This window comes from Sitophilus oryzae, unplaced genomic scaffold (genome assembly GCF_002938485.1).
Source record: "Sitophilus oryzae breed Bouriz unplaced genomic scaffold, Soryzae_2.0 scaffold_1443_pilon_pilon, whole genome shotgun sequence".
In the NCBI taxonomy this organism is placed as follows: Eukaryota; Metazoa; Arthropoda; class Insecta; order Coleoptera; family Curculionidae; genus Sitophilus; species Sitophilus oryzae.
The window spans coordinates 3,947,979-3,966,872 of record NW_022146108.1 but is presented as its reverse complement, the minus strand read 5'-3'; the positions used below and the strand labels follow the sequence as shown (position 1 = coordinate 3,966,872).

The window sequence follows — 18,894 nt, the reverse complement described above, 5'->3', positions numbered from 1 at the left end:
AGGGTACTGTTTTAGGGCCTATTTTATTCAATATTTATATAAACAACTTATTTCATTTATCTTCTCATGGGAACATAATTGGGTTTGCCGACGATACTGCCATATTTTATAGCGACAAAAATTGGGATAATCTCAGAACAAAAGTAGAAAATGACCTACCACGCATTATTCATTTTCTAAGCAAAAAACGAATGACAGTAAATTTTGACAAAACCTGCTTTATACCATTCGGCATTTATAAAGACAGTCTTCCACTTTTTGAAAATTTAGAGGTAAAAAACACATGTCAATGTGTGAATGACACGATAAGTAGAGCAGTGAAAGTTAAGTATCTGGGTATTTTTATCGACAGTCACTTACGTTGGGATCATCAAATTACTTATATATGCCAAAAAATAAGAAATTTATTAGCCATTTTTAAACACCTAAGAAATATTCTAAACATGAAAGATCTCCAGATATTGTACCATGCCTTGGTGGAATCGCATTTGACATATGGAATAGTGGCTTGGGGTGGAGCCAGTAACACACACATACATAGACTACAGGTTCTACAAAAATGGATCTTAAAAATAATTCATGCTAGAGTGAGAACGTACCCAACAGAGACACTATTCAGGGAATCCAGTGTTCTGGACATTAAACAGCTCTTCTGTCGTGATTTACTTATCACACAGTACACTCATAGAGCAAGATTATCTCAAAGGAATCATCCCTATGAGACGCAATAAAAAAAATGTCCAGTTGCCTAAACCAGTAAGAACACATACACATCATAGCTTCTATTACCTTGGACCAAAATTATATAATATGATACCATTGGAGCTTAGAACTACATCGTCTATATATGTTTTTAAAAAACAAATCCGTTTGTGGGTAATTATGAAGGGCAGATCGTTTGCTGATACTGTTCTCAATTCAAGGATTTATACAGTGAGATGAAATACTAAGTAATTCTTTTCTTTTTTGTTTTAGTTGGGTTAGGTTGTATCTAAGGGTCTGATTATTCCTTGTTAATATTGTTTATACTCTGTTTATGTTTTTAATTTAGATAATATTTATACGAACAAGTCTTTGACTTTATAACGTATACTATTTATTTATTTATATGTATTTATATGTATTTATGAATAAATTATTATTATTATTATTATAAGATATAATATATACAGAACAATAGGTAGGCCTATCGGTATACAGGGTTGTTCACCACATACGACACGGAGTATTGTAGCTAAACGATGAGATCTTTACAAATTGTAAGTTTTGGGTTCGATGAAGGACTATTAGAGGTACAATTTAAAAATAATTTTACATGATACAGAGTGTCCCAAATAAGTAAAAAATATCTAAGTTGTATTTTTTAAATGGAACACCCTGTATATTATTACATTTTTAGTTTCTACGATTAAAATAAAGGTAAATTTGATTAAGGTTTATGATACTTAAACCTTACCGTTTTTGAAATATTTTCAATTTTGTGAAATTGCAGTAAAAATTTTAAGGCTTCATTTCTCCAAGGGTATCAAAGTTTTTAATACTAAATATTTACTGAAGTTTATTTATTGATCAGTTATTGTGTTGCAATAATAAAAATAATACAACCTTATACAGAGTGTCTAAAAATTTATTTTAAATAATTATTAGCTTCAAACGGCAATAACTTGTTTAATTTAAATGGAACGCCCTGTATATTTTAGGAGAATCAGATGCACAATTTAATTGTCTATCAAGTTGTGTTATGCCATTTTTTACCTGTCCCTTCAAGTTTTCGTAGAAAATGCATTTTCTTATAAATTAGACCTCATTTATCAATATACCCGTGGAATATTGACATTTGAGATTGTTTTTAAAGATGTATCAAATTTTTAAAGAGTACAGATACTAATATTGTCGATATAATTCGTTTATTTCATTAAAAAAATTAAAAAAAACTGTTTAAATATTTGTTAAAGAGGACCAATTAATATGATTCCAGTATTCAAACTACATGAACTGACTGTTTCGTTGATTAATAATAATTGCTCCAAATACTAAAAACTGAATTTTGTATGGGTATTAGACAGTGTGATAAAAGTAACACCTTAAAAAATGATATTTCATTTTTTAATAAATGCTTATTTATAACAACAGAGACTTTAATTGTGATAACTTATTATTATATTGATTTCTGACTCAAATCCACATTTATTTAGAATAATTTATTAACGAACACAATTAAGTATGTAATTAATTAGTATATGGGCGGAAATAATGGTGTTATATTTAATTAATGGTATACTCTTTTATATAGATTTAAATAGTTTTCTTTATGCATACAAATAGGCTAGTAATATTATCGTTTTGCTAAAAACGATAATATTACTAGCCTGTACATTTTGTACATTTGTTGCTTTAAAAACAATCTCAAATGTCAATATTCCATGGGTATGGGTTTAAGTATAATAAACCTTAATCAAATTTACCTTTATTTTAATCGTAGAAACTAAAAATGTAATAATATACAGGGTGTTCCATTTAAAAAAATACAACTTTTATATTTTTTACTTATTTGAGATACTATGTATCTTGTAAAATTATTTTTAAATTGTACCTCTAATAGTCCTACATCGAACCCAAAACTTGAAATTTGTAAAAATATAATCGTTTAGCTACAATACTCCGTGTCGTATGTGGTGAACAACCCTGTATAACTGTATACAGGGTGGTCCGAACTGTATTCCGGAAACTTCGGTAGCATATTTTGCAGATAAAAATAAGTAAAAAAGTTCGTATAAATGTATATCCTAAAATGCTTAGTTTCGGAGATACCGAATGTAGAAATTTCATTTTTATTTCAAATTTTTCCAAATAATTTATGAAGTAGGTAACGTTAATATTTGGATGAAAATTGGTGCCTGGGAGTTTTTTGACATGAGAAATTTGATTTTGATGTTCACAAATGAAACTTCTACACCCTGTATCTCTGAAACTAAGCATTTTAGGACATACATTTATACGAACTTTTTTACTTATTTTTATCTGCAGTATATGCTGCCGAAGTTTCCAGAATACAGTTCGGACCACCCTGTATTCCATCATATATTTATCTATCTATCTGCAACAATAGGCAACGACGATAAAATACCATTTTATCGTCTTGTATAAAAAATAACTATTAAGCCTACATTTTTTGCTAATATTAAAAAAATCAAATTTTATCGTTAATAAATAAATTTATCATAACATAAAATTTATAAAAAATATTTAACATGAGTGCTTAATTAACAAACAACGTCAAAATACCAGTTTATTAAGTCTACACCGATGTTATTCTGTGTAAAAACAAAATGAAAATCTTGCAATTCATGTATTTCTCGAGTAGTTTCGTGCTTAGGCTAAAGCCTGCCTAATTATACGTTGTAGTCGGGGAAAACTTTGTAAACAAGTGGATATTAACGATGATTACATTGAAAAAAAACCCTAGTTTATTATTTCTACTTTATCCACGATAATGGGTAACAATATTAAGTTATGAATTATTTAATTCTGGTAAACAGATAGAACGATAAATATCCGAGAATCCGATAAAATAAACAACAACCATAACAAGATATTCAATATACAGGGTGGTCCGAACTGTATTCCGGAAACTTCGGCAACATATTCTACAGAAAAAAATTAATAAAAAAGTTCGTATAAATGTATGTCCTAAAATGCTTAGTTTCGGGGATACAGGGTGTAGAAGTTTCATTTTTATATCGAATTTTTCAATATTTAGATGAAAATTGGTGTCTAGAAGTTTTTTGACATGAGAAATTTGATTTTGATGTCAATCTGACTCCTATTTGTAGGGAGCGCCACCTACATGTGTTTAAACTGTTTTGAAGAGTAATAACTTTTCATCCGTACCTGTATAACACTATCGAGTTTTTAGGGTATACTTTAGGGTATAACGATATAACACTACCGAGTTTAGAAAAAAATATACATTTTCGTGATTTCTTACGTAAAAAATGTCTCTTGGTAAAAATCGCTACGAGCAACCGTTCTCAAGATAGTTAGAATGGAAATAGTCGATACATGTTATTATTGACAAAAGATAAACAGGTTGTATAGATAGTTATTTGACTGAAATAATAAATTTGGGAAATTTTATTTTTTTTAATTAATCATAAATTTTTCTGCGGAAAAATGATGATAAAACAGTTTCTCTTGAACTCTTGTGTTACAAAAACATTTCAAATTTATGATTTCAGTCTAATAACTATTTAGTCAACATGTTAAATTTATGTCAATGATGACAGGTATTGATAATTTTGATTCAAAATATCTCGAGAACCATTACTCGTACCGATTTTTACCAAGGACCTTTTTCACGTAAAAAACGTCGTAAATGTATATTTTTTACTCAGTAGTTTTATACAGGTACGGACGAAAAGTTATTACGGTTCAAAATAGTTAAAACACGTGTAGGTGGCGCCCCCTACAAATAGAAGTCATATTGGCATCAAAATCAAATTTCTCATGTCAAAAAACTCCCAGAGTCCAATTTTCAGCCAAATATTGACGTCACTTTAGAAATTATTTGGAAAAAATCGAAATAAAAATGAAATTTCTACACCCTGTATCTCCGAAACTAAGTAGTTTAGGACATACATTTTTACGAACTTTTTTAGTTATTTTTATCTGCAGAACATGCTGTCGGAGTTTCCGGAATACAGTTCGGACCACCCTGTATATGACATTAATTCTTTCTGTTTATATGTTTTAGAGGTATCTTAAAATAACTTATGGCCTAGTATTCAGATTGATTGCTTTATTAAAATAATCCGGAGTTTAACCATAGTTTTTTTATTGCAAATAATTAATCTTCATACAATTTTATGATTTTTCTTCAATTTCATCCCATTTTTTTAAATAAATTAATCAATATTAAGAATTTCAAATTTACACTTTTGCCATCTCTGACGTCACCTATCAAAAGTGTCACGGGTTACCACCAGGTACAAAGGTAAATAAAAACCATTTTTCCAAAAAGTAGATATAAAATTAATTGAAAAATAAAACTTAAGGAACTGACGTTAAAAAGATATTCACAGCAAAATCTCGTACTTTTCCTGACATATTGTTGTCTTGCCGCTTCAAACCAGTCTCTTCGACGGCTTTCATCCAAAGGACCAGTTATAAAAACTTTTTCTGGAGAGCCTTCATAGTTATTTAGACAGCCCTTCACAAAACAAACTTTAACACCCTTCATTACAAAAATAATAAAGAGGGTACAATAAAACAAAATTGAAAACTCAAAGTATTTAACGCCAAACGCAAAATCTACAAAATACAAATCTAACCTCGAACCCTCGAACAACTTTGGTAGTGTTTAGTTCTTCGATAAAAATGGCAGTAACCTGTTAATTATAAAAATTTAAGTTTTAATTTATAGTAGTAGAAAATATAAAAGTAAATTTAATATTCGGGTAATAAAGAATAATCCCACATAAAAACGTATTTTTTAACGATCTTAATAAAAATAGAAAAATACGGTAGCAGAGAACTAGACACGCCATAATATTATTGTTCAGAGGCTCGCGCCCTCTGTCAACTATTCAGTCAAATGCTGATAGGTGACGTCACAATTTTCTACGCGTTATTTCAAACCAGTGAAATTTGTATTGAATTTGATTTATTATTTATTCCTTAATTGTAACTTCGTTGCATTTCTTTTTGTATTGAGGGAGTACTTTTTAATCGCTTCAATTGAATTTTATATTAAAAATAACAAAAATTTACTATGGTTAAACACCGGATTGTAATAACATAAATAATACTAAATATCTAATGATTTTCCTCCTGTTTTATTAATACATTTCATTTCAATCAGGCTGACAAAGCATTAGGATTTTCAACGGTTACCACCCGCTTTGTTCGCACTTGTATTTTGTCTGTTTACACACATACACATAGGCACGCACACTCATCATTACGACTTGAACAAAGGCCCAATAATGGACCTGTGCCGGACTGATTGCTGATTGTGATTAAACGTATGTAAATGCGACGTCGTTGTGTCACTACACAACTAATGCATTCGAGCAGTGTGCGGCTGTAAATTAAATCGAAACAGTAACAATATTAGATAGAAGAATCCATACACCGTGACACTTTTAATAGGTGACGTCAGAAATTGCAAAAGTGTAAATTTGAAATTCTTAATATTGATTAATTTTTTCAAAAAAAATGGGATGAAATTGAAGTAAAATAAAAAAATACGGGTGTCATAAAACTGTATGAAGATTAATTATTTGCAATAAAAAACTATGGTTAAACTCCGGATTGTTTGCTGTCGTCAATGTTAAAATATATGGAAATAATTTTATTTTATACCCTATCAAATATATTATATTGTTGGAAGTAGTTGGGAGTAGTTAGGATGAGTACATAAATTATGTTAAGTATAAGAGGGTATAAGCAAAACAATATACTTAACAATAATCTGTTTGTCAACTAAAACAAATTATGACCACTAAAACACTAATGTTAATTTACTATGCTTTTTTCCACAGTGTTGTAAGCTATGGAATTATAGCATGGGGAGGGGCTTATATGAATAACTTGAATGTTTTGAATAATCTACACAAAACAATAATAAAAATGATCAGTACAAACACTTTATTTACAACAAACTTTAATGATTTTAAACTTTTTTACTTTTTGATTAAGAGTAAGCAATAAAAATAATTATAATATAGCAATAAAATTATTTAATAAGTTACCAAATGAGTTAAAATCACTAACAGCGTCAAAACATAATATTAAAACTAAAATAAAAAATTGGGTTAGAATTAATGTTTGATTTGAAAGATAATTATTATGTTATAGAAGCTTTTTTTATGGTTTATAAGTCATACAGGGTGGCCCATCGAAAACGTTCCGCAAGGCATAACGGCCAGGGTATTTTTTTTTCGGAAAATCCAAAAACACGTCAATTTTTTTTGTGAGGGGGACAACTTTTGCCCCAAAAATGATTGCAAAATCTTCAGCCCTCTAAGCGGGGGTGTCATCCCCCAACTTTTTTCAAATGGGAAGGGGGTTCAAGTGGCACCGCAATGAAAAGAGCTTTCTATTCTCTATATTTTCCCGCTTCGTTTTTGAAAATCGCTCGAGTCATTGAGAAAATATGAAGGATTGAAATTTGAAAAGTTTATTTAAACATTTATCAGAGTAAATGATAAGGATAAATTCATTCGACCAATTTGCTGTTTTTTCTTATTATTTCTAGATGTTTACGCATTTTTTCACTTGCCACAAAGTTGAACGATCAGGTGCGGTAGTTGCTAGATAGCTGTTCTGTGACTTGTGCGTTGAAGTTCTTCTCAATATCGTTAAACTTTTTAACAATAATTATGGTGTACTCCCTTGCAGAAAAACTGGAAATAATCGAACTTTATTTTAAAAATAATGAATGTGGCAATAGGTTTGCGCAGATATTCAATGAACGCCATCCTGACAAACACCTTTATGGCAAAATTGTTCGCGAGTTAGTAGCAAAATTTCGCGAAACTGGTTCCGTTATGAATAAAAAGAGGCAGAGGGAAAATCCTGTAGTAAAAGTTATGGAGGTATTCGGATTGGGCCAAGTTGCCATGGATAGTACGCAGAGTACAAGAAAATTAGCCAATGAGACCGGCGTGAATCGTATAAGTGTCCAAAGGATATTAAAAAACACAAGTTCCACTCGTAAAAAATTCGGTTGGTACAAGAATTCAACGAAGACAATTTTGATCGTCGCGGGCTGGTATTTTTGGAAATTCTATTGTGGGTCAGTTTAATGATATTGAGACCGCACCTGATCGTTCAACCTTGTGGCAAGTGAAAAAATGCGTAAACATCTAGAAATAATAAGAAAAAACAGCAAATTTGTCGAAGGAATTTATCCTTATCATTTACTCTGATAAATGTTTAAATAAACTTTTAAAATTTCAATCCTTCATATTTTCTCAATGACTCGACCAATTTTCAAAAACGAAGCGGGGAAATATAGAGAATAGAAAGCTCTTTTCATTGCGGTGCCACTCGACACCCCTTCCTATTTGAAAAAAGTTGGGGGATGACACCCCCGCTTAGAGGGTAGAAGATTTTGCAATCATTTATTGGGCAAAAGTTGTCCCCCTCACACACAAAATTGACGTGTTTTTGGATTTTTTGAAAAAAAAAATATCCTGGCCGTTATGCCTTGCGGAACGTTTTCGATGGGCCGCCCTGTATAACAAATGAATACAACAACACGCTATATTCATTTGTAGTCATGTTTAGCACACTAGGTTAGGTTAGTATTAATTATTGTTATTATATTAGTAGTTTATTATTAATTTTTATTATTATTATTATTGGTTCTCGAGATATTTGGAATCGAAATTATCAATGCGTCATCATTAACATAAATTAAACATGTTGACTAAATAGTTATTAGACTGAAATCATAAATTTGAAATGTTTTTGTTTCAGAAGTTCAACAAAAACTGTTTTATCATCATTTTTTCGCAGAATAATTCATTATGAATTTAAAAAAATAAAAATTTTTCAAATTTATTTTTTCAGTCAAATAACTATCTCAACGTGTTTATTTTTTGTCAATAATGACATGTATTGACTATTTCCGTTCTAAATATCTTGAGAACGGTTGCTCGTAGCGTTTTTTACCAAGAGACATTTTTTACGTAAAAAGTCACTGAAATGTACATTTTTTCACTCGGTAGTTTTATACAGGTACGGACGAAAAGTTATCACTCTTCAATACAGTTAAAACACATGTAGGTGGCGTCTCCTACAAATGGGAGTCATATTGACATCAAAATCAAATTTCTCATGTCAAAAAACTCCCAGTCACCAATTTTCATCCAAATATTGACATTACTTGAGAAATTATTTGGAAAAAATCGTAATAAAAATGAAAGTTTTACACCCTGTATCTCCGAAACTAAGCATTTTAGGATATACACTTATACGAACGTTTTTACTTCTTCTGGAAGGTTCTGGAATACAGTTCGGACCACCCTGTATAATACGAGTTAAACCATATAACATAAATTGCCCTCTCCTTGCATTAGTATAGCTCGTCCCAAACCAAAATGAGGAATTTTTCGCCAGAAACTGTTCAATTTATTAGAATAAATATGTATAAATGCAAAAAAAAAAACTTTTTTCTTGAAAGCAGTACCACAATTTTACAAAATGGGCCATTAAAATACTATGGATAACGCAAACGACGCCTCGCGAATTGAAACGATATTCTATTGGTCTGACGTCACCCGCCGTTCTCGTCGACGCGCGATGGCCAGCAGACGTTCCGTTTTTGTACGTATTTAGGTGGCGTACTAAGACATTTTTGTTGCTTTTAGCGTTGATTGAAGGAGTTTTTATGCTTTTTTGTGCAGTTAGTATTTGTATGTGTTGTGTGTGTTCTGAGAATTTTTTAAGTAATGGCAGATTCCGGGTTTGTAAAAACACAATCAGATAACTTGCCAAAAGTCGATGCTTTTATGTTGGTTGCTTTTATAAAAACAAATTCCCAATTTATTGGTGCTGAATTACGAGGAAAAAACAGAGAGGTATCTAACATTTATTCTTTGTAGTACTGAAGCATATTTAAGTATAAGTAGGTACCTACTGTTACGAACTTTTATATAGTTATAAATTAATGTTATAAACTTATTTTTCAGATCAGGTAGGAAGACGTATGGAGATAATGCTGTAGGTTATGTTGAAGTGAAAAAAGACAAAAATATTTCTTTAGTACGTGGAAAAATAACTCCAGAGCATAGCGTGAAAAAGAAAGTTTTTTTATATATTGACACCCCCTTACCCTTGTTATTTTTAAAGATTGTTTTTTTTACGAAATTATAGGAAATAAATTGTGTATCAGTAATGAAAATATTATACAAGGTGTCCCATAAGCAAACGCCAAAGTTAAGTTACTTTTTTAAGTGAAACACCCTATATATTTTTGGATTCTTCGGAAATTTCTAGATATTCTAGATATATTTCATGTATAATATCCTATACCTATCTTCAAATGTTTACGAAATATTGACAGTTGAAAAGCGCAAAATACCTACAATTTTCTGGACCACCTTTTTTGAGACACCCTGTATAACTAGAATTAATTTTAAAAGAGTATATAGAAAACCATGCAACCATGAAGAGTATATGAAAAACCATGCAACTTTTTTATTTAATGTTTTCTTCTAAAACTTGCAGTTAAGGCTGTATGTGGGTGTCATAATATAATGAATAACCCTGTACATTCAAATTTCATATACCTATGTAAGACAATATACATAAATATATGAATATATTTGCGTATTATTGTAAATATATGAACTTGCATCAAAATGATCTTCACAACAATAAATCGTAAAAATAGAGGATAATTTAACGTTTTTCTTTTCATCTCTTCTCATGGCCTTGGACCATTTTTTTTCTGTTTTCGCTCATCCATTACTATTTATAAATATCACTAATTACTAATTATGCATTAATTAACACAAATAACTAAAATTTTGACTCGGATTCAACAGCGTTTAAAAGCAAACTGTGTAAAATAAACACGCGTCTGGCTCCACTCAACCAGAAGAACGGCTGGTGACGTCACAGCGGCAAGGCGCGGTAGAGAGCGTTTGCCCGGCCATTTAAATTAACAATATTTAATTATTTTATATTAGAGGCATTTCTTAACCGATATCAACGATTTTTTTTTGTTCAATTTGTAATTATATGAACTATTTTTTAAAACGATTATTTAAAAACATGCATTTTCCTCATTATAATAAAGAATCGCCTTTTTCACTCTTCAACAAGTTTCGTCCGATGGCCCGATAATTTCGAACCCCTCGCGACATAATAGGCCTCCTGACCGTCATTTTCTCACCCGTCTTCTAATTAAAACGGCAGCAGGGGACAAAATTGGAGAGACAGAGGTTTCTAAGAGACGTGTGGCACCATCAGGACGAGGAACAGACACCGCTCTCGTCCAGGCCAGAGACAGATAGCTGGTTAAATTAAGGCCTCGGTCGGCGGTGACAGGCCGGAGTGAGAGAGACCCCCGCCCTGCGCTCGTAATTGAATCTGAAGTGGCGTAATTAATTTGGGGCCAGATAATAGGCCTCGGTGACGGGGAAGACGTCTTCTCCTTCTCGGACCGGACCGGTTGGTGCGGACGGGACTAGTGAGAAGGAGGATGACCGCAGGACAAACGTCTAATTTTGTGTGTTGAAGAGAATGGAACAGTATACTGCGTGCCTCAGGATAGTTTTGCATTAAAAGTTTCTAGATTTGCCATCATTTTGTACATGTACAGGGTGGGTCAAATTCGACGCTTTTAAATGGAAACACCCTTTTCTATAGGAGATAGACGAAAACTAATATCGGTGTCTGGAGCTCAATTTTCATCAAAAACATGATGGTGAAATCCGCACATCAATATCTGTTACCGTTTCGGAGTTACGGGGTGTTTTTCAAAAATGTGCATTATTAACAAATCGCTGTAACTTTTTTGCTCTGGAAAATTTTGTATTTCTATGAAGACATTTCCAAAGCACCTTTTTACGTAGAATTTAAGGGTTTAAGTATAATTTTTTTTAAATTAATAATTTAAGAGTTATCAACAGAAAAATTGATTTTATATTTGGGACACCCTATATATTTTTAATTAACTGAAGAGAATTTAAAATTACCTTTTCAAAAATATAGCACACCTGATATTTTGTTATAATCCCCTTCGAAATACAGAATTTTTAAAAGCTAGCCACTTTTAACTAGTAGGCTTTGGATCCCTTATTGATGATATGCCTTTAATGGAACTCGAAAACATATTTTTCCAGCAAGACGACGCATCGCCTCTGAACGCTGAAGTTATCAGCAAATTTTTGCAGCCACTTTCAAGAATAATTGGATATCTAACCAAGATCTCAGCCGTTGGCCGTCGAGGCCGCCTGACTGAATAAAGGTTCCTTATTCTTCCGTATAATCTAGGCAAGAATTAAAAATACTTAGCAGTTATGAGAGGGTATCTTTCACCCCCACTGAGTTAATGAATACCGCGAGAAATTTTCAAAAACTGCCCCGTCTGCCCATAACAGAAGACGATCAATATGTCGAACACCTGTAGCAAAATCTCATGTCTTGGTTTGCTACTTATTTTTATTGTTATTAGATATAGTTTAAATGTGTTGATGTTGGTTAAATATATTTTAAATTGTTATAAAATTCTGCATCTCTCATAGCAAATATTATTTTCGTTTTAATTGATGCTCACAGCTAGAATTTTTTTGCATTATAGCCGGTGCCGTTCAAAGCCTACTTATTTAAAGCGGGCGAATTTTTATATACTCTATATCTCGAAGAGGAATCGAACAAAATATCAAGTGTGTTATATTTTTGGAAAGGTAATTTTAAATTCTTTTGAATAAAGTAAAAATATACCGGGTGTCCCATATAAAAAATCAAATTTTCTGTTGATAATTCTTAAATTATTAATTTAAAAAAAATTATACTTAAACCATTAAATTCTACGTAAAAAGGTGCTTCAGAAATGTTTTCATAAAAGTACAAAATTTTCCATAGCAGAAAAGTTACAGCGATTTGTTAAAAATGCATATTTTTGAAAAACACCCCGTAACTCCGAAACGGTAACAGATATCGATATGCGGTTTTCACCGTCTTGTTTTTGACAAAAATTGAGCTCCAGACACCGATATTAGTTTTTGTCTATCTCCTACAGAAAAGGATGTTTCCATTTAAAAGCGTCGAATTTGACCCACCCTGTACAGGGTGGCGCACCTCATTGCCTCATTCGCCTCGGTTGATTACACGAAAACGGAAAGATGTAAAAACAAAATATTTTATGGTTATATGTAGAGAGGCAATGTGCATAATTCAAAATTATTTTGAAATGTACAGGGTGTGTCAGAACTAAGATCCATACCAAAGTTATATTTTTTCTTATGGAACATCCGGTATTTTATTTCATTTTTGGATTCTTGGACATAAAATAAGGCATTTATTATAAAAGTTTAATATTAGGGTTTCCTATACCTGGCTCAGATTTTGAATAAAAAGCGATGTTTCAATAAAACTGTAATCAAGGTGGCTGGTGTCGCCATGGCAATTTTCTAGTGACAGTCGCTATTTGACACTTAGTAGCTATTTTCAAAATCGACATTAGTTTATGGACTTTATTTAAATTTATTATTATTAACAGTTAACTTTTATTTAATTTACCTACAATAGTTTAATAAGTAAGCATTTATTATGTGTCAAGAAAAATAAAGAAGTAGTTCTTTGATCTATATTACAATGACTTGTAGATATATTGGATTTTCTATAAAAAAAAACAATTAAGGCAAATTAATTTTCTTCACTTCCAACGACAGATTTCTGCCTAAGGCCGGGTCCACATATGTAGCAAATTGGTGTATCATATCTCCGTCGCGTTGCCCCAACATGTATCATGATCGCTAGTTTGGACGCAGAATTAACGCGATCATATAGTACTTAATACGTAATAACATATGGTACACCTTTATGATACCGTATCTGATACATGCCAATCCGAATTATGGCGCGTATCTTAACACTGCGTATCGGATACACGTATCACGATCTGTCATTTGGACGTGTTTTGATACAGTAGAACGATACAATTAACTTGATACGCCGTGACCCGTCTTGAGGCGGTTTTTCTCCGATCATCAAAGGGGCATCGAGGGTTCCGTCCTGATAATATAAATGAGAATTGATGAACATGATACGATGATACAAGGTGATTTGTTGTATCGTCCACATACACTGATACGCACGCTTGTACGCTGATACGTATGAATTTTATAAGTATGGACGCTTACTTTGGCACGATATGTATATTCAGTCGACACAGCCCAAATAAACGTCCATACTTACGATACCAGCTCTTGATACGTGATACATGATCCTGATACAATAGAGTGCTACATATGTGGACCCGGCTTAATAGGTTTTTCATATACCACACTATCAACTCTGCGAAATAGGAAAAATAGTTTTTCAAAGGAACGCTTATCAGGAAGATTCCTATTTGGATATCGTTGAACATAAACCCTTTAGGCCAACAAGCAATTGTCCTCACAGAGTAAAATCACTAGTAACATATGCATCCCTTCTGCTAGCAGATACTGTTTCATTTTTCCTGATAAAATGATAAATACTTACTTATTAACCTTATTGTAGGTAAATTAAATAAAAATAACTTGTTATATAAATTTCAATAAAGTCTAAAAACTAAAACTTTTTGATACCCCTGTATATATTTAAGGAAGCAATCAAATTTTTTAGTAAAGTTTATTTTTCTGACTATGACTCAGTAATTTCTTTTCGTCATTTTCTATTTATAATTTAGCCAGAAAATAATTACTAATCATATTATTTAATACCGCATTATTGTAATAACTACTATACAACTACTTATTCTGTGAAAAATAATTTTCTATTCTTTCTATTAAGTCGCTGGGTAATGCCGAACGTGAGACATGCAATTTGAATTGCACCGTATCATTACGATATTCCGTAGTGTGGATACTAAGCCGTTAAGTGTCTATTGTACGAGGTCCGGACCTGCATAAATTATAATAGCGTATCGATAGGTACGTGTCCTAGATATAAATTCGTACTAGGAATACTGCAGTTTGTTACGAGTTTCCGGGAATATAGAAATTATACACCTTCGCTGCTAATGTTTCCATTGCAAGAGGAAATTATATACCGATATGTAGAATCAATTAAGTGAAGTGCTAAGTTTACTTATACTCGCAAAGAAAAGAATAGCCTAAAATTGATCATAAAAAGAATATAAAGTTGCTCCAATCTGGGAGACGTTAAAGTGGAAAGTGGATGGAATGTGTCGATCAGTAGTAAACCATTGGCTAAAGAATCGCGATCTTATAGATCTATTATGGATCTATTGAAGGTATAACTAATCATACAGTCTCAGAGCTTTGAGAAAACCCAGTATCTGAGACGGTTTTACAGAGGTTAGTTCTCCGTCTCCGATCACAGTCGTGCCAAAGTTTATGGCACATATGGTCTTCCAGTTTCTTCAGTTCCGCTTTAAGTTGGTTTCCGCTTGGAAAGCAGGATCGTTCTGGTCCAATAATTGGACCAGAACCAATTCCAATTATTGATGAAGTAACACTAACTAAGCTAGTTGGTAAATCAATTACATCTGTTACATTACAGGGTATTTAATAAAATACAGATTTTTAATTACTTTTTGTTTTGTTTCAGAACAATGCAACAGACCATTGGGTATGGAATCAGGAACGATACTGGACGATGCAATTTCGGCCAGTTCATCGTATGTTCCCAACGTTGGACCACGCAATGGAAGGTGAAGTTAAGAAAATAACTTAAAATCATTAATTAGGAACTTTATAATCGTAAAAATAGCATCCGTAAAATACTTTGGTTTACTTGAAGTTGAATCTTCTTGCATTGCAGTAAAACAACACTAGTTCACCACAATGCAGTTTACACATAAAACACTTTTCTTAACATTCAACAGCATCAACAGATAATTAAAACTAAACAATTATTCACGTATTGAATATAAATATACTCAGTAGCGGCGCGTGATTCACTTCTTTGGGGATGCCTAACCACGTCCAAAAAAGATTTCAAAAACATTTTAACCATCCTCGTATTTCCTATAGTTTTCAAGGTTCCAATGGTGGTGCTTGAATTTGAATTGCCCTGTAGATATTCCATTCTGAGCAAGAGCAAACCAAAGGGCGTTAGCAGGAATAAATCCGCTAAATTGCGGATAGCGTTTAGCGACAACATTTAGTTATGCGCATAAATTTAGCGGACTCCAACGTCGAAATTTAATTTGGGTCTTTGACCGCTTACATGGAGGATATAACACGGAAAACGCGTTAGCTGGATGAATCCCTTTTATTTATTTTTCAAGAAGGATATGTATGAGAAAATATTATCTGAAAACGGTATCAATGCTTTTCTTTTAATCTCTAAAGGTGCGTTCACATTACCCGCGTGCAGCCTGAACGAACGCGTCAAACACGAAAAATGTGAAAAGCAGTAGAAGCAAGATCAAAATTATGTTTGCTGTGCTTTTAATGGTGCTTTTGTTATCACATATTTTTTACAGATTAGGATCTTGATTAGTGATACTTCTGACAGAAACGTTGTGTAAGCATAATAAATAAAGACAACGGAAGTCCGAAACTCTTTTAGTTTTAATACTAATTCATTGTCTACCACATTCAACGAACCGTAGTTTCGTTCATACCTCCAGTTAATGACGTCATTATTAATCCGTCCGTCCTTCTTAATTTCGGTGGTGCCTCTTTTACCCTCTTTCATCATCCCACACACGGCTTTCGTAAGCTATCCCTTCCGCCATCTTTTTTTCGAACCTTCGTCGTTCGACCGATCCCCCCAAAACAGCTTACAACAGTTTAAATTCATGGCCGACCCTAAATCAAGGATATTATGGTCCTCGGAGTCCCGTATAAGACGTTACCTTTGGCTTTATATATGTACCTGCTTGCCCCCCTCTTTTTTCATCTGTGGTTTTGCAAGAAACAACAAAGATTAGAGGCTATTGGAGGACTGGGTGGTATGAGGTTAGGTTTAGGCAGTGTTGCCAGAATTGAAGGAATTTCTTCAATATGAGGGATTTTATAGTCAAATTTCGTTTTTCGTATCGAAAATTCGATTGAAGGATTTTTTTCCAAAAAAAAAAGACAATATTTGATACTGTCTAAACACTACGACAATATTCTGGCATCTTTGCACAACAAAAATTGTTAAAATATATAGTAGTAGCTTCTTTTTTTGTTTTTCCTACATTTATTTTTTCATTTTAACGGTGTTTAATTAAGGATGCCTAAGTTTAAAGCAATGTTGCTGTCTAAATTGAAGTCTAAATTATAAGAAAATGCATTTTTACGAAAAGTTGAAGAGATAGATAAAAAATGGTATAACACAATTCAATAGACAATTAAATTGCGCATCTGATTCTCCTAAAATATACAGGATGTTCCATTGAAATTAAACAAGTTATTGCCGTTTAAAGCTAGAAATTATTTAAAATAAATTTTTAGACACTCTGTATGAGATGGTATTATTTTTATTATTGCAACACAATAACTGATCAATAAATAAACTTTAATAAATATTTAGTATTAAAAAAATTTTCATACCCTCGGAGAAATGAAGCCTTAAAATGTTTACTGCAATTTCACAAAATTGAAAATATTTCAAAAACGATAAGGTTTAAGTATGATAAACTCTAATGAAATTTTCCTTTATTTTAATCGTAGAAACTAAAAATATAATAATATACAGGGTGTTCCATTTAAATAAAATACAACTTATATTTTTAGTTTAGTCTTAGATATTTTTTACTTATTTGTGCCATTCTGTATCTTGTAAAAATATTTTCAAATTGTAGCTCTAGCAGTCCTTCAACGAACCCAGAATTTACAATTTGCAAAAATCTAATCGTTTAGCTACAATACTCCGTGTCGTATGTGGTGAACAACCCTGTATAAGTTATAGTTACTATTTAATTTTGATGTTCTAATAATGTCTCTTAATATTCTCTATTAAAATTCTCCGAATTACCTATATTCTAGTGGTAAATTAACTAGTACTAATAACCACTTCAGTCCTGATGAACAATTACTAATAGAATAATTACACCCCTTAATTTTATTATGGCAACAGCGGCATAAATTCGTGTAGAGCAAAATAATGTGTTTTGTTCCGCTGGGGTCCCGTTCCGGAGGATGTTTTTACCCCAATTGAAAGAGAAGGCGAGGGAATTGGTGTTAATTCTGTTACGCTGGGGTTTTTAATCGAATTTTGAGATGGTTTCCTGCTCGGTATCCCCGACGCCAACGCAAATATTGAGGTAACGAGTTAGTTTTATCATCCCGGGCGCCAAGATTGTTTAATTTTAATTATTTTTACACGGGCCGAAGAGGTTTTTTAATCTGTGTAATTAGCAATAACAGTTGTTTTGATAAATGCTTATTATACTTTACCACAAAACAGGTTTTTAACAATTATTTGAGGGTAAACTTTTGATTTGTGTAATGTATTTTTATTATATTGTTTAAATTGTTCTTTTCTTATTTAAGGAAAGAAAATGTTTCTTATTTAAGAAGGAAATTAAAGATAAAGGATTATCTATAATATGTTCCAATTATAATGTATGTTTTTCTCTCTTTAAATAATAATCATATAATATTGCCTCTGAAACAAAAATATAAGAAAATAAATGTAGATAATAATAATCACCGCGACCTTATACCGGGTGCGTCTCAAAAGTGGCTCACCCCTATATTTTTTTTTATTTTTTCAGTTAAAAAATCGGTAAATTTGGTACATCCTACGCGGAGCAAAGGGCTTCAGTGAAAGCTCTCCATCGGGTTCTGTTTTTGGCAGTTGTTTTTGCTTCCTTCCATGTTGGCCCTACTTGTTGAAGCTCATCCAGTATGGAACGTCTCCATGTTTGAGCAGGTCGTCCTTGCTTTCTTTTTCCTTGGGGATTGCATTCCAACGCTGATTTCGCTATATTACTATCAGGTTTCCGCAAAGTGTGACCTATCCAACCCCATTTTCTTTTGCGGATTTCAATGCCTGCTTCTTGTTGGTTTGTAAGATGAAGCAGGTCGGTATTACGTATAGTATCTAGTCAAAAGATTTTAAGTATTTTCCGCAAGCAGCGATTGATAAATACCTGTGGACGGTTGATGGATATTTTTGTCACTCTCAATGTCTCGCAGCCATATAATAAAACTGGTACGACGTTGGAATTGGATATTCTTAATTTTGTTTGTGTGGAGAGTTGACGGGAAG

General features: G+C 32.3%; 1 protein-coding gene across 1 annotated transcript in view; it reads left to right on the top strand.

Annotated features, from left to right (window-relative positions):
- Positions 1-443: 443 nt before the first annotated feature.
- LOC115877339 (discoidin domain-containing receptor 2-like) overlaps positions 444-18,894 on the top strand; it is a 172,929-nt gene continuing 154,478 nt past the window's right edge. Inside the window, exons 1-2 of the mRNA XM_030893486.1 lie at positions 444-522; positions 15,295-15,397. Coding sequence (XP_030749346.1) covers positions 444-522; positions 15,295-15,397 — 182 coding nt within the window. The remainder of the gene's footprint in view (positions 523-15,294; positions 15,398-18,894) is intronic.